General features: G+C 49.1%; 1 protein-coding gene across 1 annotated transcript in view; it reads left to right on the forward strand.

The window, feature by feature from the left end:
• sgsm3 (small G protein signaling modulator 3) overlaps positions 1-25,113 on the forward strand; it is a 210,122-nt gene that overhangs the window by 28,760 nt on the left and 156,249 nt on the right. Inside the window, exons 4-10 of the mRNA XM_085969415.1 lie at positions 2,708-2,903; positions 6,592-6,737; positions 9,872-9,967; positions 10,551-10,682; positions 12,705-12,759; positions 13,579-13,709; positions 24,398-24,553. Of these exons, the coding sequence (XP_085825541.1) occupies positions 2,708-2,903; positions 6,592-6,737; positions 9,872-9,967; positions 10,551-10,682; positions 12,705-12,759; positions 13,579-13,709; positions 24,398-24,553 (912 nt within the window). The remainder of the gene's footprint in view (positions 1-2,707; positions 2,904-6,591; positions 6,738-9,871; positions 9,968-10,550; positions 10,683-12,704; positions 12,760-13,578; positions 13,710-24,397; positions 24,554-25,113) is intronic.

The following is a 25,113-nucleotide window of genomic DNA, read 5'->3' on the forward strand; positions in this document are numbered from 1 at the left end:
TTTGGTGCCCAAAAGCAGCTTGATTGAACCTAGATTAAGAAGTCCAAATTATACCAGCAATTAAAGAGCCCGGGTCCTCGTGCATTACTGGGTGGATCAGTTAACTTCTTGGACAGACAATGAAATCATGACCTGACTTTTCTGTGTTAACCTACTTCTGATATCACAGAAATCACAGAAACCCCACAGTGCAGATAGAGGCCATTTCGGCCCATCGAGCCTGCACTGACACATATCCCACCCGATCCCCGTAACCCCTACACCAACACATATCCCACCCTATCCCCGTAACCCCATGATTAACAGCATCTTAAGACCAAACGATAAAGAGTCTGCAATGGCAGTTAAATGTGTCGCACTGACTAAGCATCAGCTGGGCTCTACTTAGTACAAAATAAAATTAGGCTCAAAGCCCAAGATTGACATCGAGTTCACAGGGTTAATTTACGGTTAGACGCCTTGTATAGCTGACCAGTTAGCAGCTTTGACTATCAGATGTGTTTCAAGTCTAGTTCAGCACATTGCTGATAAGATTGTAACTTTAACAGTGAGATTCCTTGATGTTATCCAGCCGTTTCCTCCTCAGTTGGCAGAGTAGACGTGGCTTTCTCGCCTCCCTCTGTTCACTCGTGTTTGTCTCTGGGGCTGTCAGCTTGAGAAACCTCCATCTGTAGATGTGGTATTCATTCCCTGCTAGCTCCAGCCTTGCATGCTTGTTATATCTGAACTCGAGTTACTTCTCATTTCTGTTTTGTTGAAATTTAGCTCTGGTGACAAGTGATGCATTGAAATATTTGCCAGTCTCTGGTTAGACTTTCTCGGACCCGAACTCTTCCATCAAAGCCTCTTCCTGTACTCCTCGCCACTCTGTGTTCAGAAGTCTTGCTTCATAAGCTATTCCCTTTCTAACCTCCTGAACTCTTCCCCAGTTATCCGAGCCTCTCTCAATTCCTATAACGTTTTCCCCGCTCATACTCAAACTATCCGCCTGAGTTTGGTCTTTTTATGAAACAGAATCTTTTATACATTTAATTCCACAAGATGAAACCCCATTTCCAACCTATTCAGACAACTGATCAATCTGAGGGATACAGTTTATTGCAGGGCTTGACTTTCAGCTGCTAATGACCTTAAACAGAGACAGGGCTGATGCAGCAAGCTAAATTATCAAATGAAAATCCGACTTGCTTGTAGCTGGTAATGCATTTTACTTCCTGCTTGATTAATGATAAACCTAGACAACATCACATAAAAGTGTTTCTCCTTTGAATCCAGCGTGACCTATACTGTGTGTCTGGCTTGGCACCTTGACAGCCTGTGTCTACCGTGTCTGGTTGTGAAAGGTCCTTTGTCCTGAGACTAATGTCTGAAGTACCCATGGGCTGAATTTTCAGGCCTCCTGCCCAGCAGAAACTGAGTGGCATCTCAAAACTGTTCCCCTGGCTCGACCACTGGGGGCAGCACCACCCCCCCCCCGCAGCCCCGCCCCGCGCCGCCCCCACAATGTCAGACGCGAGGCCCATTTAAAATCCAAATGTGCAACCTACGGCGTATTGATTGGATAGAGCGGTGCCCCGCCCCCTCCCACCAGCAGCTCCATCCCACCTGTTGCCTGATAGTGGCGCATATTTCTCACAATTGCCCTGGCCGCTCCCTGTGCCGGGCCTGGCCGCTCCCTGGGCCGGGCCGGGCCGCTCCCTGGGCCGGGCCGGGCCGGGCCTGGCCGCTCCCTGGGCCGGGCCGGGCCTGGCCGCTCCCTGGGCCGGGCCGGGCCTGGCCGCTCCCTGGGCCGGGCCGGGCCTGGCCGCTCCCTGGGCCGGGCCGGGCCTGGGCCGGGCCGGGCCTGGCCGCTCCCTGGGCCGGGCCTGGCCGCTCCCTGGGCCGGGCCTGGCCGCTCCCTGGGCCGGGCCTGGCCGCTCCCTGGGCCGGGCCAGGCCGGGCCTGGCCGCTCCCTGGGCCGGGCCAGGCCGGGCCTGGCCGCTCCCTGGGCCGGGCCAGGCCGGGCCTGGCCGCTCCCTGGGCCGGGCCAGGCCGGGCCTGGCCGCTCCCTGGGCCGGGCCAGGCCGGGCCTGGCCGCTCCCTGGGCCGGGCCAGGCCGGGCCTGGCCGCTCCCTGGGCCGGGCCAGGCCGGGCCTGGCCGCTCCCTGGGCCGGGCCAGGCCGGGCCTGGCCGCTCCCTGGGCCGGGCCGGGCCTGGCCGCTCCCTGGGCCGGGCCGGGCCTGGCCGCTCCCTGGGCCGGGCCGGGCCTGGCCGCTCCCTGGGCCGGGCCGGGCCTGGCCGCTCCCTGGGCCGGGCCGGGCCTGGCCGCTCCCTGGGCCGGGCCGGGCCTGGCCGCTCCCTGGGCCGGGCCGGGCCTGGCCGCTCCCTGGGCCGGGCCGATCCCTGGGCCGGGTCGGGCCTGGCCGCTCCCTGTGCCGGGCCGGGCCTGGCCGCTCCCTGTGCCGGGCCGGGCCTGGCCGCTCCCTGTGCCGGGCCTTGCCATGTTGCGGAACCGCTGGGTGTTGGTGTTAGCTTCTTCTGTTCCGATAGAGACTTTGGTAATCTGTAAGATTTCGGTTGAGAATCGGCAAAATACACTTCAGGGGGTCACAGTGTTAAAGCAATAGTCTAGACTGGACCTTCAGCCGGGGCTCCTGGTCCACCAGGTCTGATGATGTCCTGAGGTGTTGCTGTGCTCAGGTGTAACTCTTGGTTTTTTTGCTGTCAGGTTGCCGCTTGCCTGCTGCTGTTCCTGGAGGAGGAGGATGCTTTCTGGATGATGTGTGCCATTATTGAGGACCTAGTTCCTGCTTCGTATTTCAGCACCACACTGCTGGGTGTGCAGACAGACCAGCGAGTTCTCCGTCACCTGATAGTACAGTACATTCCCCGACTGGACAAACTCCTGCAGGAACATGACATTGGTAAGAGAAATCTTTTGATCAGTCAGACACTCCTCACCTGGCAGACTGATGATGGGGGTGGGTTTGATGTAAGTCACAACATGAGTCAGTGCAAGTTATCCTCAGCACGTGCTGTGTGCTCACTCCCCGGCCTTGCACACAGCACTGGGCAAATTGGCAGACACCTTCCCTGTTCTGTCGTCAAACTCTTCCCATTCCCCTAAACACAAGTGACCAAGCTGACATATTCCAGACTATTACAGGTATGGCTGAATGACTCCGACACATTCTACTCTTTTACTTTCCTGTGAAGATATCCAGGCTTTTAGGCCTGTTTACACAGACTGCCCAGAAAGAACATTTGAGGTACTCGGTAATGCAGACTTTCGCAACCACTGCGTTTCTTGTATGGAAAGCTGTCTGGGTATTCCATAACTCGGCTGCCTTTATCTGCAGTTTGATCCTCACTCGCATAGGTTACTCAGTCGATTTTTATTCTCCAGTTCTCCTTTGTCGTTAACTCTCGCTGGGACACAGGTTACACAGGTGCTGGTTGCCCTCCAGTACTTGGCTCATGTTGGTGAGTGTCGGCAGGGGATTTGGCTTGATCGTGTCTTTAAACATCCGCTTTCCAACAGGGGTCCCTTCATACTGACCAGCAATGGCACCCTGGCTGATTCTACTTTCCTCTCTTCCAGATTTTCACTACCCTTTGTGTGAAGAAGTGCTTCCTGACATCACCCCTGGAATGGCCTAGCTCTAATTTTAAGGGTCTGCCTCCTTGTTCTGGACTCCCCCCCCCCCCCCCCCCCCACCCCCCACCCCCCAGAGGAAATAATTTCTCTCCATCTACCCTATCACTGCCTTTGATCATCTTAAACATCTCCATTGGATCAACCCTTAATCTTCTATATTCAAGGGAATACAAGCCTAGTCTATGCAACCTATCCTCATAATTTAAACCTTTTTTGCCCTGGTATCGTTCTGGTGAATCTGCGCTGCCCGCCACCCCCCCCCCCCCCCCCCGCCTCCCAGGCCAATATATCCATCCTGCGTTGTGGGGCCCAGAACTGAATGCAGAGCTCTGTACAGCTGTAACACAACTTCCACCCTTCTGTATTCCAGCCCTCTTGAGGTAAAGGCCATCATGCCATTAGCCTTTTTAATTCGTTTTTGTAGCTGCACTTACACTTTGGACCCAGTGCATGGTCTGAATCCTGATATTGGACAATGACATTCACTTAAGACTCCTGATGCAACAGTGTTGGTGAAAATTGTCTGTGTATTCGTCCTAGAATAGTGTAAACCATTCCGGCTGAAGCTGCAAAGGCTGGATAGACATGTTCACTTGCTGTCTGATAGTGTGACCTTTTCTCTATTGGATAGTATTTACAGCACAGAAACAGGCCATTCGGCCCAACAGGTCTATGGCGGTGTTTATCCTCCTACCCCTCTTCATCTAGCCCTATTAGCAGATCCTTCTATTCCTTTCTCCCTCGTGTTTATCTAGCTTCCCCTTAAATGCATCTGTGCTAGTCGCCTCAACTACTCCCTGTGGTAGCAAGTTCCACATTCTAACCACTCTCTGGGTAAAGAGGTTTCTCCTGAATTCCCTGTTGGATTTATTAGTGACTCTCTTATATTGATGGCCCCTAGTTCTGGTCTCGCCCACAAGTGGAAACATCTTCTCTACATCTACCCTATCGAACTCTGTCATAATCTAAAAGACCTCTATCAAGTCACCCCTCGCCCTTCAGCCCCAGCCTATTCAATCCTTCCTGATAGGCATAACCTCTCAGTTCTGGTATCATTCTAGTAAATCTTTTTTGCACCTTCTCTAGTGCTGCTATATCCTTTGTATAATATGGAGACCAGAACTGTTCACAGTAGTCCATGTGATCTAACCAAGGTTTTATACAATTTTAACATAACTTCTCTGCTGTTCAATTCTATCCCATTAGAATTGAACCTCAGTGTTTGCTTGCTTTTTTATGGCCTTATTAACCTGCCTTGCTACTTTTAGTGATTTGTGTATCTGTACCCCCAGATCCCTCTGCTCCGCTACCCCATTTAGACACTCACTTTTCAAGGAGTATGTGGCCTCCTTATTCTTCCTACCAAATTGTACCACCTCCCACTTTTCTATTTTGAAGTTCATTTGCCAATTACACGCCCATTCTGCAAGTTTTTCTGTTTTGTAGCCAGCTTGCTATCCATTCTGCTACTTGTCCCCTTACTCCACATGTTCTGACCTTAGTCGTGAGTTTACTATGTGGTACATTATCGAACTTTTGAAAATTTAAATATATTACGTCTACTATATTACCCTTATCTACCCTTTCTGTTACTTCTTCAAAAAATTCAATAAAGTTGGCCAAGCATGACCTTCCCTTTTGAAATCCGTGCTGACTATTTTTTATTATATTTTCAGTTTCTAGATGTCTTTCTATTATATCGTTGAGCAATTATCAATTTTATCAATTATCTCCCCCTTTCTATCTTAAATGTCTTTATATCTTTTTTGCTCTCTTCTTCCAATGTCATGTCCACCCTGTTAGTCTCCCTGGTAAGTACCGAGGCAGCACGGTGGCATAGTGGTTAGCACTGTTGCCTCACAGCGCCAGGGACCCGGTTTCGAATCCGGCCTCGGGTGACTGTCTGTGTGGAGTTTGCACATTCTCCCCGTGTTTGCGTGGGTTTCCTCCGGGTGCTCCGGTTTCCTCCCACAGTCCAAAGATGTGCGGGTTAGGTTGATTGGCTATGATAAATTGACCCTTAGTGTTAGGGGGATTAAATACGTGGGGTTACGGGGATAGGGTGGGATATGTGTTGGTGTACGGGTTACAGGGATCGGGTGGGATATGTGTCGGTGCAGGCTCGATGGGCCGAAATGGCCTCTATCTGCACTGTGGGGTTTCTGTGATTTCTGTGAAAGTAAAGATTTAATATTACTGCCATTTCACTGTCATTACCTGTGAGTTGATCATATATTCGTTAATGGTCCTATCGCTATCCTGATTTTTCTTTGTTATTTATGTGTCTGTAGAATACTATTTCTTTTTTAATTTCTTGATAGTTTAATTTTGTAGTTTCTCTTTGCCTTCCTAATTTTTTTTTACTTCTTTCCTAACCTTATTCCCTTTTATCATCCTTTCCTTTGTTATCTGTGTACTTAGTATATGCCCTTTTCTCTAGTTTCAGTTTTGCACTTATTTCTTTATTCATCCATGGTATGTCATTACTGGCTAGTTTGTTCTTGCTTTTTAGTGGGATATATTTCTCCTGGACTATATTGATCACCTTTTTAAATGTTTCCCACTGCTGTTCTATTTCTTTGTTTGTCAGTAAATTTTTCCAGTTAATTTTCCCTGGTTCCATTCTCATCCCCTTAAAATTTCCAATTTATTTATTTGGTCTTTATCTTACTTACGTCTTTCTCAATCTTTATCTTAAAACTTATTATGTTGTGATCACTGTTGCCTAGATGTTCCCCAATGCTTACTTCTCTTATCTGTTCTGGTTCATTTCCTATTTCTCAATCCAGCAGGGCTCCCTCACTTTTTGGGCTTTTTACATACTGGGTAAGGAAGGAGTCCTGCACAAATTGTAAAAACTCCATTCCCTGTACACCTTTCACTACCTCTTGTTGCCAGTTTATTTGGGGGAAGTTCAAATCTTCTAATGCAGTCCTGTTTTGTGTCTCACACAGAGCTGTCCTTGATCACCCTGCACTGGTTCCTGACTGCGTTTGCCAGTGTTGTACACATCAACATCCTCCTCAGAGTCTGGGACCTTTTCTTCTGTGAGGGGTCTGTTCTCCTCTTCCAGATCACGTTGGGAATGCTCAAAATGAAGGTATGCAGGCAGCCATGGGGATATGGCAGTATGTTTGGGAAGAAAGGTGCAATGCAACCCCATCCCTACTACTTCCAGCTATACCACCTTCCATGTATTGCGGCCTTCACAACAACCATTCTCATTGGCCCCCCCATGCCCCTCAGCAGACAATGTACAGAGGGCGGAATGGGTGCGCAGTAAATGCCGTAGAATCCTGTATCAGCAGGTGTGAATAGTGAGCAACGACCCTGATTCTGTTGGACTGGGTGTGAATAGTGAACACCGACCGTGATTCTGTTGCACTGGGTGTGAATTGTGAGCGCTGACCCCGATATTCTAGTTTTAGACTTAATTGACGTGCTTAAGTCCAAAGCTAGAGTATTAAACTTAAATCCAATGAAGCCAATTACATAGGTATGAGGGGTGAGTTGGCTAAGGTAGATTGGGACGTTACATTAAAAGGTATGAGAGATAAGCAATGGCGAACATTTGAAGAAATATTTCATAATTTGCAACGGATATACATTCCATTGAGAAATAAAAACTCCACGGGAAAAGTGATACATCTGTGGCTAACTAAAGAAGTTAAGGATAGTATTAGGTTAAAACAAGAGTCTTATAATGTTGCCAAAAAGAGTAGTAAGCCTGAGAATTGACCAGAAAAAGCAGTTAACCTGAGGATTGGGAGCTGTTTAGGATTCAACAAAGGAGGACAAAGGGATTAATTAAGAAAGGGAAAATAGAATATGAGAGTAAGCTTTCAGGGACCATAAAAACTGACTGTAAAAGTTTTTATAAATATGTGAAGAGAAAAAGATTGGTGAAGTCAAGCGTAGGTCCCTTGCAGTCAGAATCAGGGGAATTTATAATGGGGAACAAAGAAATGGCAACCAATTAAATATATACTTTGGTTCTGTCTTCACAAAGGAGGACACAAATAACCTCCCAGAGATGTCGGGGAACATGGGGTCTAATGAGAGGGAGGAACTGAATGAAATCAGTATTTGTAGGGAAATGGTGTTGGGGAAATTAACGGGATTGAAGGCTGATAAATCCCCAGGGCCTGATAATCTACATCCTGGGGTACTTAAGCAAGTGGCCCTAGGAATAGTAGATGCATTGCTGGTCATCTTCCAAAATTCGATAGACTCTGGAACAGTACCCATGGATTGGAGGGTAGCTAATGTTACCCCACTATTCAAAAAAGGTGGTAGAGAGAAAACGGGGAATTATATATAATAAGCCTGACATCGGCAGTGGGGAAAATGCTAGAGTCCATTATAACAGATGTAATAGCAGAGCACTTGGAAAACAGTGACAGGATCGGACAAAGTCAACATGGATTTACAAAAGGTAAATCGTGCTTGACTAATCTACTGGAATTTTTTGAGGATGTAACTGGTAAAATAGATAAGGGAGAACCAGTGGATGTGGTGTATTTGGACTTTCAGAAGGCTTTCGATAAGGTCCCGCATAAGAGATTAGTGTGTAAAGTTAAGGCATATGGGATTGGGGGCAAGGTATTGACTTGGATAGAGCGTTCGAGTACAGGAACAAGGATGTCCTGCTGCAGTTGTACAGAACCTTGGTGAGACCACACCTTGAGTATTGTGTGCAGTTTTGGTCGCCTTATCTGAGGAAGGATGTTCTTGTCATGGAAGGAGTTCAGCGAAGATTCACCAGGCTGATACCTGGGATGGCAGGAATGACTTATGAGGAGAGATTGGGTCGATTGGGCTTATACTCGCTGGAGTTTAGAAGAATGAGAGGGGATCTCATTGAAACTTATAAAATTCTAACAGGACTAGACAGACTAGATGCAGGAAGGATGTTCCCGATGGCCGGGGAGTCCAGAACCAGGGGTCACAGTCTAAGGATAAGGGGTAAGCCATTTAGGACAGAGATGAGAAGGAATTTCTTCACCCAGAGAGCGGTGAACCTGTGGAATTCTCTACCACAGAAGGCAGTAGAGGCCAATTCATTAAATATATTCAAGAAGGAGTTGGATATATTTCTTAAGGCTAAAGGGATCAAGGGATATGGGGAGAAGGCAGGGACAGGGTACTGAATTTGGATGATCAGCCATGGTCGCATTGAATGGCGGAGCAGGCTCGAGGGGCCGAATGGCCTACTCCTGCTCCTATCTTCTATGTATCTATGTAGGATTGGTAGGATTTTTGAAACTAGCAAAGGATGACCAAATAATTGATAAAAAGGGAGAAAATAGAATAGGAGAGTAAACTGGCAAGAAATATTAAAACAGATTGTAAGAGTTTCTACAAGTATATAAAAAGGAAGAGAGTAGCAAAAGTAAACATTGGTCCCTTAGAGGCTGAGACAGGAGAAACTACAATGGGGAATAAGGAAATGGCGGAATCGTTAAACAAATATTTTGTATCTGTCTTCATGGTAGAAAACACAAAAATCATACCAGAGATAGTGGTGAACCAAGGGCCTAATGAGAGTGAAGAACTTAAGGTAATTAATATTAGTAAAGAAAAAGCACTGGAGAAATTAATGGGACTAAAAGCTGACAAATCCCCTGGACCTGATAGCCTACATCCTAGGGTTCTAAAAGAGGTGGCTGCAGCGATAGTGAATGCATTGGTTGTGATCTTCCAAAATTCCCTAGATTCTGAAACGGTCCCAGGGAATTGGTAGGTAGAAAATGTTAACCGCACTATTCAAGAAGTGCGGGAGAGAGAAATCAGGGAACGATAGTTTTGGGCAAGAGATGTGAGAAAGAACTTTTTGACACTGAGTGGTAATGACCTGGAACTCGCTGCCGATGAGGGTGATGGAAGTGGATGACAATGAGGGAGAGGTGGGACATGGGGGGGGGGGCGGGGGGGGTTTGCAGCTCTGCGGGGAGTCCTGAACTTCCGCTGCTCTTCTATTTTGGAAGAGACATTGAACCAAGACTGGCTCAGGTGGGTGTGAAAGACCCCATGGTGGTGTTTGAAGAAGATCAGGGAGTAACTCTAGGATCCCGGCCAATATCCCTCTGAAGAAACTCCACCAAAAGACACCAAGGTTGATTGATTGTTGTTTGCTTGATCTTGCTGCCCTGATTGCTGATGTGTTTGCTTAGATAACAGCATGTGGAGCGTGGAATGAGATGTCGCATAAACTGAAATTCATTGCTTCTTTAGGAAGAGGAGCTCATCCAGTCAGAAAATTCAGCTTCCATCTTCAACACATTGTCGGACATTCCATCGCAGATTGAAGATGCCGAGTTCCTCATTAAGGTCAAGTACTATCGAAGCTTTCAAACTGGCCCAAGTCAGGGCAGCTCAGGACAACATTCCTGTTCTTGGGAGAGTTATTGTGTGGTGGAGCAGAGCTCAGTAATAACTAATAGCACAGTGTATAACCAAGGTCTGTCAGGACCTGAATGAGAAAGGAGGCCCTTCATCGTGTAGTGATTTAGGGGCTGGCTAACTGGCAGGCAGGTTCATTTTGGGTGGTGGGTAGTTATGTTTTGGAGAAAGTTGAAATATGTTTGCTGTGGAACTGTGTGGGAAATTCCAAAAGAAACAACAATCAGTTGGTTCAGTGTCATCGCCTTCACGGTGATCACCGTCTTTGTGGGAAGCTGAAACCTTTCCAGGGATTGGTGTTTGGCCTGTTCCCAACTCTTGGCTCAGCCACCTTGCACTCTGAGTAAGCGTGGCGCAAGATGGCACACACAGCAACTTCTCTGCTCCTTTCACAGTCCAACCAAAGCCATTGCAGTTATATAAAGACCCGAAAGATCTCTGCTAGGTTGTTGCCCACCCTCCAGCTCACTTCTACAGATTAGTAAATGAACACCTGAACATTGCTCTGCAGGAGTCGATGAAGATTGCCGGGTCGTTGACAGATGCCATGATTGAAACCCAGAGAAGGAAACATCTGGCTTACCTGATAGCAGAGCAGGGCCAGCTTAACAACTCCCAGTCAGCACTGCCCAACTTCTCAAAGGTGCGTATAGTGGGTGAGGCAGCAACGTGTGTAAATCCTGGGCGCTTGCAGTTTGAAGTGCATCGTAGGATTAAGTGCACAATGTGCCTAACTTTGTGGATGGAAAACTGTATGGCGGGTTTGGTGTGAGAGCGCTGTGGGTAGTGACTGGGTGTAAGTAGGTGGTGACACTGTGAGTGGTGACTGGGTGTGAGTAGGTGTGAGCACTGTGGGTAGTGACTGGGTGTGAGTACTGTGGGTAGTGACTGGGTGTGAGTAGGTGTGAGCACTGTTTGTAGTGACGGTGTGAGTCGGCGTGAGCACTGTCGGTAGTGACTGGGTGTGAGTAGGTGTGAGCGCTATGGGTAGTGACTGGGTGTGAGTAGGTGTGAGCACTGTGGGTAGTGACTGGATGTGAGTAGGTGTGAGCACTGGGTAGTGACTGGGTGTGAGTAGATGTGAGCACTGTGGGTAGTGACTGGGTGTGAGTAGGTGCGACACTGGGTAGTGACTGGGTGTGAGCACTGTCGGTAGTGACTGGGTGTGAGTAGGTGTGAGCACTGTGGGTAGTGACTGGGTGTGAGTAGGTGTGAGCACTGTTTGCAGTGACTGGGTGTGAGTAGGCGTGAGCACTGTCGGTAGTGACTGGGCGTGAGTAGGAGTGAGCACTGTGGGTAGTGACTGGGTGTGAGTAGGTGTGAGCACTGTGGGTAGTGACTGGGTGTGAGTAGGTGTGAGCACTGTGGGCACTGACTGGGTGTGAGTAGGTGTGCACTGTGGGTAGTGACTGGGTGTGAGTAGGTGTGACCACTGTGGGTAGTGACTGGGTGTGAGTAGGTGTGAGCACTGTTTGTAGTGACTGGGTGTGAGTAGGTGTGAGCACTGTGGGTAGTGACTGGGTGTGAGCACTGTTTGTAGTGACTGGGTGTGAGTAGGCGTAAGCACTGTCGGTAGTAACTGGGTGTGAGCACTGTGGGTAGTGACTGGGTGTGAGCACTGTGGGTAGTGACTGGGTGTGAGTAGGTGTGAGCACTGGGTAGTGACGGTGTGAGTAGGTGTGAGCACTGTGGGTAGTGACTGGGTGTGAGTAGGTGTGAGCACTGTTTGTAGTGACTGGGTGTGAGTAGGTGTGAGCACTGTAGGTAGTGACTGGGTGTGAGCACTGTTTGTAGTGACTGGGTGAGAGTCGGCGTGAGCACTGTAGGTAGTAACTGGGTGTGAGTAGGTGTGAGCACTGTGGGTAGTGGCTGGGTGTGAGCACTGTGGGTAGTGACTGGGTGTGAGTAGGTGTGAGCACTGTGGGTAGTGACTGGGTGTGAGTAGGTGTGAGCACTAGGTAGTGACTGGGTGTGAGTAGGTGTGAGCACTGTTTGTAGTGACTGGGTGTGAGTAGGTGTGAGCACTGGGTAGTGACTGGGTGTGAGCACTGTTTGTAGTGACTGGGTGTGAGTAGGCGTGAGCATTGTCGGTAGTAACTGGGTGTGTGTAGGTGTGAGCAATGTGGGTAGTGACTGGGTGTGAGTACTGTGGGTCGTGACTGGGTGTGAGTACGTGTGAGCACTGGGTGTGAGTAGGTGTGAGCACTGTAGTGAGTGGGTGTGAGTAGGTGTGAGCACTGTGGGTAGTGAGTAGGTGTGAGCACTGTGGGTAGTGACTGGGTGTGAGCACTGGGTAGTGACTGGGTGTGAGCACTGTGGGTAGTGACTGGATGTGAGTAGGTGTGAGCACTGTGGGTAGTGACTGGGTGTGAGTAGGTGTGAGCACTGTGTGTAGTGACTGGGTGTGAGTACTGTTGTGAGTAGGTGTGAGCACTGTGCCTGGGTTTGGGGACAGCCTCGGGCCGTACGCTGTGGTGGGAGATTCCCTGTTCAAGCCTTGGTCACTTTCCCTAAAATAGCAGAAAAACGCAGCTTGTCCCCAACTTTCAATTGCTGAACTCTGGAGGTGCTGCCGTCAGCACCAAGTCTGTCTGTCCCTCAACTGAAAAATGAAGTATGAAAAATCATTGCAGTGACTGCTGTCATTCCTTCGCTTTCCTTGTAGATTGTTCGACGACAGTCCCATCGCAGGAAGTCTGGACTGGGAGCTCTGCTTTTCGGTAAGATTATTCTGCACCATCTGGGGAGGCAGAAAGGGATAGAAACGGATATCACAGATAGACACGGATAGGCACGCATATCATGGATAACCAGAGCCCTTTCTCTGGTGTGCTCACTCAGTCACCATGTGTCTCTCGTTTTATGAAATGTACTTTTATATATTTCCTCCGCCCCGTCCCCCCCTCCGCCCCGTCCCCCCCTCCGCCCCGTCCCCCCCTCCGCCCCGTCCCCCCCCTCCGCCCCGTCCCCCCCCTCCGCCCCGTCCCCCCCTCCGCCCCGTCCCCGTCCCCCCGCCCCGTCCCCGTCCCCCCCCCTCCGCCCCGTCCCCCCCCCTCCGCCCCGTCCCCCCCTCCGCCCCGTCCCCCCCTCCGCCCCGTCCCCCCCTCCGCCCCGTCCCCCCCTCCGCCCCGTCCCCCCCTCCGCCCCGTCCCCCCCTCCGCCCCGTCCCCCACCCCCCTCCGCCCCTTTCCCTTCCCCTCCACCCCTTTTCCTCCCCTTCCTTCCCCCTTTCCTTCCCCTCTCTTTATCCCTCCTCTTCCTCCAACCACAGCCTCTCATCACAATGCCGTCCTAGATTGTGCATTTACAGATTGAGCGTTCAGTGTGCTCCGAGCTGTGTGACCGAGCACCTCACTGACTTAATGAGAAGAGTGAGCAGGTGCAAAGTGACGCATATTGACCGACCTGCCAGGCACGTCCTTTTTGTGTTTTGATGGTGCTGTTCTCCTAATTGTTGAGTGAAGTGCTTCACTTGCCCTGCTCACTCACGCTCATTTGCTCACTTGCTTTCATACTCTTTCGTACTCTCTTATTGACAGGTGACAATGAAGATGCTGAGGCACTGAAGGCAAAAAACATTAAACAGACTGAGTTGGTCGCAGATTTACGAGAAGCCATTCTGCAAGTAGCTCGACACTTTCAATGCCTGGACCCCAAAAATTGCAGCAATGTGAGTAAACGGCAAAGGAAGAACAGGCAGGCGATACAGAGCCACATGACAACTCTAGCTCCATTAGAGCAGCTGCCACCACCATCAGGATATATCCCACAGTGTACACTGATACACGCACAAAGCAGGGCAGGAGTGGGGCAGCTATGTCTTTGCGGCCTGTAGTGCGACTTCCCAAAGTTTGGACCAGTTTGGAGTCTCATCTCCACATCACCGGAGGGTCCTAACCAAGAGCCTGCTCCATACCCGTGGTCCCGGTGGAGTGGCCTGTGGGGAGGGGCAGTGGGTGAGCCAGTCCCGATCCATTGACCCGCGGAGTGGGGGGAGGGGCAGTGGGTCAGTCGGTCCCGATCCATTGACCCGCGGAGTGGGGGGAGGGGCAGTGGGTGAGCCAGTCCCGATCCATTGACCCGCGGAGTGGGGGGAGGGGCAGTGGGTCAGTCGGTCCCGATCCATTGACCCGCGGAGTGGGGGGAGGGGCAGTGGGTCAGTCGGTCCCGATCCATTGACCCGCGGAGTGGGGGGAGGGGCAGTGGGTCAGTCGGTCCCGATCCATTGACCCGCGGAGTGGGGGGAGGGGCAGTGGGTCAGTCGGTCCCGATCCATTGACCCGCGGAGTGGGGGGAGGGGCAGTGGGTCAGTCGGTCCCGATCCATTGACCCGCGGAGTGGGGGGAGGGGCAGTGGGTCAGTCGGTCCCGATCCATTGACCCGCGGAGTGGGGGGAGGGGCAGTGGGTGAGCCAGTCCCGATCCATTGACCCGCGGAGTGGGGGGAGGGGCAGTGGGTGAGCCAGTCCCGATCCATTGACCCGCGGAGTGGGGGGAGGGGCAGTGGGTCAGTCGGTCCCGATCCATTGACCCGCGGAGTGGGGGGAGGGGCAGTGGGTCAGTCGGTCCCGATCCATTGACCCGCGGAGTGGGGGGAGGGGCAGTGGGTGAGTCAGTCCCGATCCATTGACCCGCGGAGTGGGGGGAGGGGCAGTGGGTGAGTCAGTCCCGATCCATTGACCCGCGGAGTGGGGGGAGGGGCAGTGGGTCAGTCGGTCCCGATCCATTGACCCGCGGAGTGGGGGGAGGGGCAGTGGGTGAGTCAGTCCCGATCCATTGACCCGCGGAGTGGGGGGAGGGGCAGTGGGTGAGTCAGTCCCAATCCATTGACCCGCGGAGTGGGGGGAGGGGCAGTGGGCGCGTCAGTCCCGATCCAGTGACCTGCGGAGTGGGGGGAGGGGCAGTGGGTGAGTCAGTCCCGATCCATTGACCCGCGGAGTGGGGGGAGGGGCAGTGGGTGAGTCAGTCCCGATCAATTGACCCGCGGAGTGGGGGGAGGGGCAGTGGGTCAGTCGGTCCCGATCCATTGACCCGCGGAGTGGGGGGAGGGGCAGTGGGTGAGTCAGACCCGATCCATTGACCCGCGGAGTGGGGGGAGGGGCAGTGGGTGAGTCAGTCCCGATCCATTGACCCGCGGAGTGGCGGGGAGCAGTGGGTGCGTCAGTCCCGATCCATTGACCCGCGGAGTGGCGGGGAGCAGTGGGTGCGTCAGTCCTGAGGAAAGTTAAAGATGTGTGCTTATCGTCTTTGGATGCGAAGAGACTGTGGAAATGCCTGATAAATGGATTTAATAGCATTTTTTGAGTGCTGAATTTTTTTGAAGATTTGGATTGGATTTGAAAGACATTTGATGAAGATGTTTCACAGCAGGCTTGTTCGAAATTTAGGTGAATGGTATCAGAAAAATGTAGCAGCGTGCATAGAGAATTGGACAGGGATTATAACTGAAGAAATGTGTCTAAAGTGCAGGACACGAAGTTTGGATAAATGGGTGGTACTCGGATTGGATGAGTGTTAGAAATATAGACCCTAGGGGTCTGTCTTTAATATATTTGGACACGGGCCGAAGGAGCAGGATCTTGGAATTTGCTGCTGGATGAATTTTAACGCAGGTAACTGAGAGTTCATGGATTTTGGGAAGAGAAATGAAGGATGGGTCATAAGAACATAAGAAATAGGAGCAGGAGTCGGCCATTTGCTCCTTTGAGCCTGCTCTGCCATTCAGTAAGATCATGGCTGATCTTCTACCTCATCTCCACTTTCCTGCACTATCCCCATATCCCTTGATTCCCTTAATATTCAGAAATCTATCGCTCTCTGTCTTGAATATACTCAACGACTGAGCCTCCACAGCCCTCTGGGGTAGAGAATTCCAAAGATTCACCGCCCTCTGAGTGAAGAAATTTCTCCTCATCTCAGTCCTAAATGGCCGACCCCTTATTCTGAGACTGTGACCTCTGGTTCTGGACTCCCCAGCCAGGGGAAACATCCTCCCTGCATCTACCCTGTCAAGCCCTGTAAGAATTTTATATGTTTCAATGAGATCACCTCTCATTCTTCTAAACTCTGGAGAATACAGGCCCAGTCTACTCAATCTCTCCTCATAGGACAATCCCCCCATCCCAGGAACCAGTCTGGTGAACCTTCGTTGCACTCCCTCTATGGCAAGTATATCCTTCCTTAGGTAAGGAGACCAAAACTGTACACAGTACTCCAGGTGTGGTCTCACCAGGGCCCTATATAATTGCAGTAAGACGTCTTTACTCTTATATGCAAATCCTCTTGTAATAAAGGCCAACATACCATTTGCTTTCCTAATACCTTGCTGTACCTGCAGGTTAACTTTCAGTGATTCGTGGATAAGGACACCCAGGTCCCTCTGAACACCAACATTTCCCAATCTCTCCCCATTTAAAAATTACTCTACTTTTTTATTTTTCCTTCCAAAGTGGATAACTTCACATTTCTCCACATTATATTCCATTTGCCATGTTCTTGCCCACTCACTTAGCCTGTCTATATCCCCTTGAAGCCTTCTTGCATCCTCCTCACAACTTACATTCCCTCCCAGCTTTGTATCATCAGCAAACTTGGATATATTACATTCGGTCCCCTCATCCAAATCATCAACACATCCTTCTATCCTGTTCTGTAATTTTCAAAGCTAATGAACTTGCACAGATTTGAAAAGGGAGTTCAGAGTCTGCAGGCGTTTGCAGAATGGGTACGAAAGACAGACATTGATGCTGTTATCTAGGACTATTGGAAGAATAGGAGGAGTCATTATCCCAGGGCTCCCAAAAACCATTAGGGGGATGGCCTGTCCCTTTCTGTTGAGCTTTGCATGAAGCTGGTGTTCCAAAGGAGGGGCCATGGTGGCAGGTTTAGTGGCTGCTTTGGCTAAACCCTGGACCGAAGAGTCACAAACTAAGCTCCAATTCCTGTGGGGATGGGAACAAAGTAAATAAGACCCACATGCTAGCAGTCTGGTTGAAGGGAATGCTGTGAGGGCCTTCAATGAAGTAAATGGGTTAGAAATGCTGGAGAATAGTTAGAAGACCCTTTAAGTAAAATAACATGACCCACTGATATGGAGAAGTGTGGCATGTTACTTATTTTGTATCATTTTGCAAAGATAAATTGAACTAAGTGGTATGAAGCTTACCGGCACCTTGGCCTAGAAATTCAGTGGTTCCCCATTTTGGGCTCCAGCCTCGCCAGGGCGCTGGAAGTAGCCGCGGCCGCCCACCGCAAATTCACTTTCAGCGCCCCAGAGGGAAGTGCGGCGCTACTCGAGATGCCCTGCATCTCTCTTGGGGCGCTGCAACTGAAGATCGCAGTGCAACGTGTCGCAGCGCCACACGCTGCGGTACTGCAGGCCTTCCTCCCCTTCTTAAAGGGGAGGGGCCTGCTGCAGCGCGATCGGCAATCGCGAGTGCCGGCAAAAGAGCCCAGCACCGAGGAGAAGTGCCCGGCTCTTGGGACACAGCCGGCACAACGCGGGGGGGGTGCTCAGGAGGCCGGGGACGGCAGTGCAGAGAGGTGCTGGCAGGCTGCCAGCAAAAAAAATGGCCGCCCTGCACCTCAGTGCCTCTACCGCCGCAGGTAGGCCCCCCTGAACCAGTCACAAATTGCGACCGGCTTTAAAGCAGGGGGCGCTACTAAATTTCGCGATCGGGGCGGTAGCGGGGCACTGCGCACACTGATGACGTCATCGGTAGCGGCACAGTGCTAACGGCTAGCGCTGCCATTAGCGTCCCGCTAAATTTAGCGGGAGGCGTGGCCAGTGGCGTACAACACACTAAGTGCCCTCTTAGGGCGCTAATGGGTGGTGCAGCCCACTGAATTTCTAGGCCCTTGTGTCCAGTTAGTTGGCCTTTGGAAATATTACAAAGTATTTCCAGCACAGAAACATGTTATTCAGGCCGACTGGTCCATGCCAATGTTTATGCCCCACACGAGCCTCCTCCCACCCTCCTCCTCCTAACCACATCAACAGATCCTTCTATTCCTTTCTCTCATGCTTACCGAGCTTCCCCTTGAATTCATCAATGGTATTCGCTTCAACTACTCCTTGTGGTAGCGAGTTCCACATTCTAACCACTCTCTGCATAAAGTTTCTCCTGAATTCTCTAATGGATTTATTAGTGACTATCTTACATTTATGGTCTCATGTTCTGGTCTCCCTCGCAAGTGGAAACATCTTCTCTATGCAGGAAAGAGTAAATTTAAGAGCAGTGGGAGAAATGTCAAGGCTCTATAGCAGAGTAGAGTTTTGGTTAAAAATAAGCAGAGTGTGTCAGGAAGGGACAGAGAGAGTAACAAAGGTAATAAGGCATCAGTGACTAAGGTGACACGAGGGAAAAATAGAAATAAGTCAAAGCTAAAGGCACTATATCTGAATGCGCGAAGCATGCGCAACAAAATAGATGAATTAATAGCGCAGATAAATTACAAGAAACTCTCGATTTACCGGCACCTAAATAACCGGAAATCTCTGTTAACCGGCAAAATTCAGGAGTAGGTTCAGGTAAGTTTTACTTCATATTAGTGGCAGTTCCTGGATCGGTGGCTGTGTAACTGGGGTTCGTGCACTTGTTGCTAAGCAACAGGGACGCTTGGTCTGTGGCCGGAGTTCCTGCACATGTTGCTAAGCAACAGAGAAGCCTGGATTTGTTGCTGTGTACGGAGCTCTCGTACCTTTTAACTATACCTCTCTAATCCGGACTTTTTGATAAACCGGCACCACGCCGGTCCTGTTGGTGCCGGATAATAGAGTTTCCTGTAACAGGTTTGATCAAATAACCATAATGGAAACATGGTTGCAAAGTGGCCAAGGTTGGTAACTAAATATTCCAGGATACTTAACTTTTAGAAGAGATAGGCAAAATGGAAAAGGAGGAAACATAGAAGATAGGAGCAGGAGTAGGCCATTCGGTCCCTCGAGCCTGCTCCGCCATTTAATGAGATCATGGCTGATCATCCGAATTCAGTACCCTGTCCCTGTTTTCTCCCCATATCCCTTGATCCTTTTAGCCTTGAGAAATGTATCTAACTCCTTCTTGAATATATTTAATGAATTGGCCTCAACTGCCTTTTGTGGTAGAGGAGGGGTGGCCCTGATAATAAAAGATGGGATAAAGACAGTAGAGAGAAAGGATCTTAGCTCCGAAAATCAAGAAGTAGAATCAGTTTGGGTGGAGCTAAGAAACAGCAAGGGGCAGAAAACATTGGTGGGAGTTGTTTATAGGCCCCCAAACAGTAGTTGTAATGTAGGGCAGAGTATAAATCAGGAAATTAGAGGCGCATGTAACAAGGGTAAATCAGTAATCATGGGGAACTTTAATCTACATATAGACTGGGCAAAGCAAATTTGCAGTAATAGTGTGGAGGACGAATTCATGGAATGTATGCAAGATAGTTTTCTAGATCAGTATGTTGAGGAACCAACGAGGGAACAGGCTATTTTAGAAACATAGAAGATAGGAGCAGGAGTAGGCCATTCGGCCCCTCGAGCCTGTTCCGCCATTTAATGAGATCATGGCTGATGATCCAAATTCAGTACCCTGTCCCTGCTTTCTCCCCATATCCCATATTTTAGATCTAGTATTGTGCAATGAGAAAGGGTTAATTAATAACCTTGAAGTAAAGGGGCCTTTAGGGAAGAGTGACCATAATATGATAGAATTTTATATTGAGTTTGAAAGTGATTTAGTTAAATCCGAAACTCGGGTCTTAAATCTAAACAAAGCAAACTATGTAGGTATGAGGGGGGGAGTTGGCTAAGGTAGATTGGGAAGCTACATTAAAAGGTTTGACGGTAGACAAGCAATGGCTAGCATTTAAAGAATTAATACATAATTTACAACAAATATACATTCCTTTAAGGCACAAAAACCCCAAAGGAAAAGTGGTCCAACCGTGGCTAACAAGAGAAGTTAAAGATAGTATTAGATCAAAGGAAGAGGCTTATAATGTTGCTAAAAAGAGTAGTAAGCCTGAGGATTGGGAGGATTTTAGAATTCAGCAAAGGAGGACCAAGAAATTGATCACGAAAGGGAAAATAAAATATGAGAGTAAACTAGTGAGAGACATAAAAACAGACTGTAAAAGCTTCTATAGGTATGTAAAAAGGAAAAGATTAGCGGAAGTAAATGTGGGTCCCTTACAGGCTGAGACAGGAGAAATTATAATGGGGAATAAGGAAATGGCAGAGAAATTAAACAAACACTTTGTGTCTGACTTCACGGAAGAAGACACAGAAAAGTTCCCGGAAATAGTGGAGAACCAAGGCTCTAGTGAGAATGAGGAACTGAAAGAATTTAGTATTAGTAAAAAAATAGTACTGGAGAAATGAATGGGACTGAAAGACGATAAATCCCCTGGTCCTGATGGCCTATACCCTAGGGTTTTGAAAGAGATGGCTATAGAGATAGTGGATCCATTGGTTGTCATTTTCCAAAATTCCATAGATTCTAGAACGGTTCCTGCAGATTGGAAGATGGCAAATGTAACCCCACTATTTAAGAAATGAGGGAGAGAGAAAACGGGGAACTACAGACCAGTTAACCTGACATCAGTAGTAGGGAAAATGCTAGAATCTATTATTAAGGACGTGGTAATAGGGCACTTAGAAAATAATAATAGGATTGGGCAGAGTCAACATGGATTTATGAAAGAGAAATCGTGTTTGACAAATCTGTTAGAATTTTTTGAGATTGTAAGTAACAGAATAGATACGGGGGAACCAGTGGATGTGGTGTATTTGGATTTTCAGAAGGCATTCGATAAGGTGCCACACAAGAGGTTATTAAACAAAATTAGGGCCCATGGGATTGGGGGTAATATACTAGCATGGATTGAGGATTGGTTAACGGACAGAAAACAGAGAGTAGGAATAAACGGTCATTTTCGGGTTGGCAGGCTGTAACTAGTGGGGTACCGCAAGGATCGGTGCTTGGGCCTCAGCTATTCACAATCTACATCAATGATTTGGATGAGGGGACCAAATGTAATATATCCAAGTTTGCTGATGATACAAAGCTGGGTGGAAATAAAAGTTCTGAGGAGGATGCAAGGAGGCGTCAAGGGGATATAGACAGGCTAAGTGAGTGGGAAAGAACATGGCAAATGGAATATAATGTGGAGAAATGTGAAGTCATCCACTTTGGTAGGAAAAATAGAAAAGCAGAGTATTTTTTAATTGGAGAGAGATTGGGAACTGTTGGTGTTCAGAGGGACCTGGGTGTCCTTGTACACGAATCACTGAAAGTTAACATGCAGGTACAGCAAGCAATTAGGAAAGCAAATGGTATGTTGGCCATTATTACAAGAGGATTTGAGTATAAGAGTAAAGACGTCTTACTGCAATTATATAGGGCCCTGGTGAGACCACACCTGGAGTATTGTGTACAGTTTTGGTCTCCTTACCTAAGGAAGGATATACTTGCCATAGAGGGAGTGCAACGAAGGTTCACCAGACTGGTGCCTGGGATGGGGGGATTGTCCTATGAGGTGAGATTGAGTAGACTAGAGCTTAGAAGAATGAGAGGTGATCTCATTGAAACATACACAATTCTTACAGGACTTCACTGGGTAGATGCAGGGAGGATGTTTCCCCTGGCTGGGGAGTCTAGAACCAGGGGTCACAGTCTCAGAATAAGGGGTCGGCCATTTAGGACTGATGAGGAGAAATGTCTTCACTCCGAGGGCGGTGAATCTTTGGAATTCTCTACCCCAGAGGGCTGTGGAGGCTCAGTTGTTGAGTATATTCAAGACAGAGATCGATAGATTTTTGAATATTAAGGGAATCAAGGGATATGGGGATAGTGCAGGAAAGTTGAGATGAGGTAGAAGATCAGCCACGATCTTATTGAATGGCAGGGCAGGCTCGAGGGGCCGAATGGCCTACTCCTGCTCCTATTTCTTATGTTCTTATGTCTACCCTATCTTAACGACCTCTATTTGTTCATCCCTCAGTATTCTCTTTTCTATAGAAAAGAGCCCCAGCCTATTCAATCTTTCCTGATCGGTCTAACCTCTCAGTTCTGGTAACATTCTAGTAAATCCTTTTTGCACCTTCTCCAGTGCCTCTGTATCCTTTTTAAAATATGGAGACCAGAACTGTGCACCGTGCTCCAAGTGTGGTCTAACCAAGGTTCTGTACAAGTTTAACAGAACTTCCCTGCTTTTCAATTCTATCCCTCTAGGAATGAACCTCAGGGCTTGGTTTGTTGTCTCTGAGTGATTGGTGTATCTGTACCCCCAGATCCCTCTGCTCCTCGACCCCATTTACACACTTATTATCCAAACACGTGGCCTCCTTATTCTTCCTACCAAAATGTTCCACCTCACTTACCTATATTGAAGTTCATTTGTCAATTGCACGCCCATTCTGTAAGTTTATTAATGTTGAAGAAAGATACGAATATCAGGTTCAGGTCTCAAGGGGTCAATATGGTTACACCCCGAGATCTGCTCTTGTACAGTAGATATAAGGCAGTGTGACTTAGCTCTCCTCAGAAGTAAGATGGTCAGGCTGTTTCTGCGAGCAACTAATACCACTAAACCCGAGCGGCTGTCTGGATTTGTGACGAAGGATAGACACGGTGCAAAGATGTTGAAGATTGTGGAAGTGGGGTCCAAATGTGTAATTTCTTGAATGTGCTAGTGCAGCCATAAAAAGGTCAATAGCCTTTTAGGTTCTATAAAGGGAGCGTAATGTACAAGAGCAAAGAGGTAATGATAAATGTGTACAAGGCAGTGGATATGCATGGGAGCCCCATTATGGAAAGGACAATAAAATTGTAACGGGCGCACAGTGTGCACTCACCAGGATAATAGCAGAATCTCTAATTATGAGGAAGGAGTTACTGAAGGAGGTAATTCTATAGAGGTTTTTCCAATTGTGAAGGGTTTTGATAGGGTGAATGGGGGCAGACTATTTCCTCTGGTGAGAGTCAGGAACAACAGATCATCAATTTAAAATTGTCACTAGCAGAGCGGTTAGGATTATTTTTACACAGCAGACTTGTTGGAAACACAGGATGTTTTGACACACAGTGAGTGAGCTGGAGACCAGTGCATATTTCCCCACAGTGAGTGAGCTGGAGACCAGTGCATATTTCCCCACACAGTGAGTGAGCTGGAGACCAGTGCATATTTACACACACAGTGAGTGAGCTGGAGACCAGTGCATATTTCCCCACAGTGAGTGAGCTGGAGACCAGTGCATATTTACACACACAGTGAGTGAGCTGGAGACCAGTGCATATTTCCCCACAGTGAGTGAGCTGGAGACCAGTGCATATTTACACACACAGTGAGTGAGCTGGAGACCAGTGCATATTTCCACACAGTGAGTGAGCTGGAGACCAGTGCATATTTCCACACATAGTGAGTGACTGGAGACCAGTGCATATTTCCCCACACAGTGAGTGAGCTGGAGACCAGTGCATATTTCCACCCACAGTGAGTGAGCGGGAGACCAGTGCATATTTCCCCACAGTGAGTGAGCTGGAGACCAGTGCATATTTCCCCACAGTGTGTGAGCTGGAGACCAGTGCATATTTCCCCACAGTGAGTGAGCTGGAGACCAGTGCATATTTCCCCACAGTGAGTGAGCTGGAATCCAGTGCATATGAGAAGTGGTTCGGCATTTGCAGCAGCGGAAGGCTAGTTGTGATTGCTCTGACAATGTGCTGGCGCAGACTAGGTGGGATGAATGGCCTCCTCCTGTGGTTCTTGGAAGGGAAGTTGGTGAAATGGAAACTGATCCTGGTCATTCTTCATTGTGATGAAGGTGCACAAAGCAGGGACTGGTGTTACAATCGAAATATTAGGAGTAAGAAGGGAAATCGGGGGGATCCTTTTCACCCAAAGTGTAATGAAGTTGTGGAATAAATTAGCAGTGATCTTTGAAGCAGAGAGTATAAACATGGTAAAGAGACAATTAGATATGTTTTTGGAGAGAAGTGATTGAAGGATATAAAGACAAGGTAGCTAGGTGACGTTGAATGATGTGGTGGGATTGAGGGATTGGGTGGGTGGGATTGAGGGATTGGGTGGGTGGGATTGAGGGATTGGGTGGGTGGGATTGAGGGATTGGGTGGGTGGGGTGGAGGGATTGGGTGGGTGGGTGGGGTAATATTTAAAAATTATTTTATATTTTACTGTTAAGTTCCAGGTGAAGATGACCTTTATCTTAAGCTGTGCAAGGTTTAGATCACACCCACCTATCCAGAGATTCCTCATATCCCTAAATCCCTTCTGTCTTTCAAGACGCACCTGTCACCATTCCTGATCTGCTGTGTTTGATATATGTACTAAGCAAGCGAGTGAACCGACTCTCCCTTGATAGGAGCTGACCCCAGACTACTCCATGGAGAGCCACCAGAAGGACCATGAGAACTACGTTGCCGTGTCTCGTAACCGAAGGCGCAGAGCCAAGGCGCTGTTAGATTTCGAACGGCATGATGACGATGAGCTTGGATTCCGTAAAAATGACATCATCACGGTAGGTGTGAGGTACTGCTGCGTCAGACAGGTAATGCGCCCAGAGACCGCACACTGCGCCCAGAGACCGCACACTGCGCCCAGAGACCGCACACTGCGCCCAGAGACCGCACACTGCGCCCAGAGACCGCACACTGCGCCCAGAGACCGCACACTGCGCCCAGAGACCGCACACTGCGCCCAGAGACCGCACACTGCGCCCAGAGACCGCGCCCAGAGACCGCAGACTGCGCCGAACCCCACACACTGGGCACTGTACCCAGAGGCCGCAGACTGCGCCGAACCCCACACACTGGGCACTGCACCCAGAGGCCGCAGACTGCGCCGAACCCCACACACTGGGCACTGCACCCAGAGGCCGCAGACTGCGCCGAACCCCACACAGTGGGCACTGCACCCAGACTCTCATCATCGGCGACCACTCGAATTCGAGTATGGTGTGTCCTTCATCAGTCATCTACTTGTGGGTCTTCAGGTGGCTGTGGAGGCCAATCCGAGGTCCACAGACTCGACTACAGTGTGGGCATGTAAGACTATTGGTAGTGACTGGAGCATGGGTCT

This window comes from Somniosus microcephalus, chromosome 28 (assembly GCF_052327205.1).
Source record: "Somniosus microcephalus isolate GS21.2 chromosome 28, FLI_Smic_1.0, whole genome shotgun sequence".
NCBI lineage: Eukaryota > Metazoa > Chordata > Chondrichthyes > Squaliformes > Somniosidae > Somniosus > Somniosus microcephalus.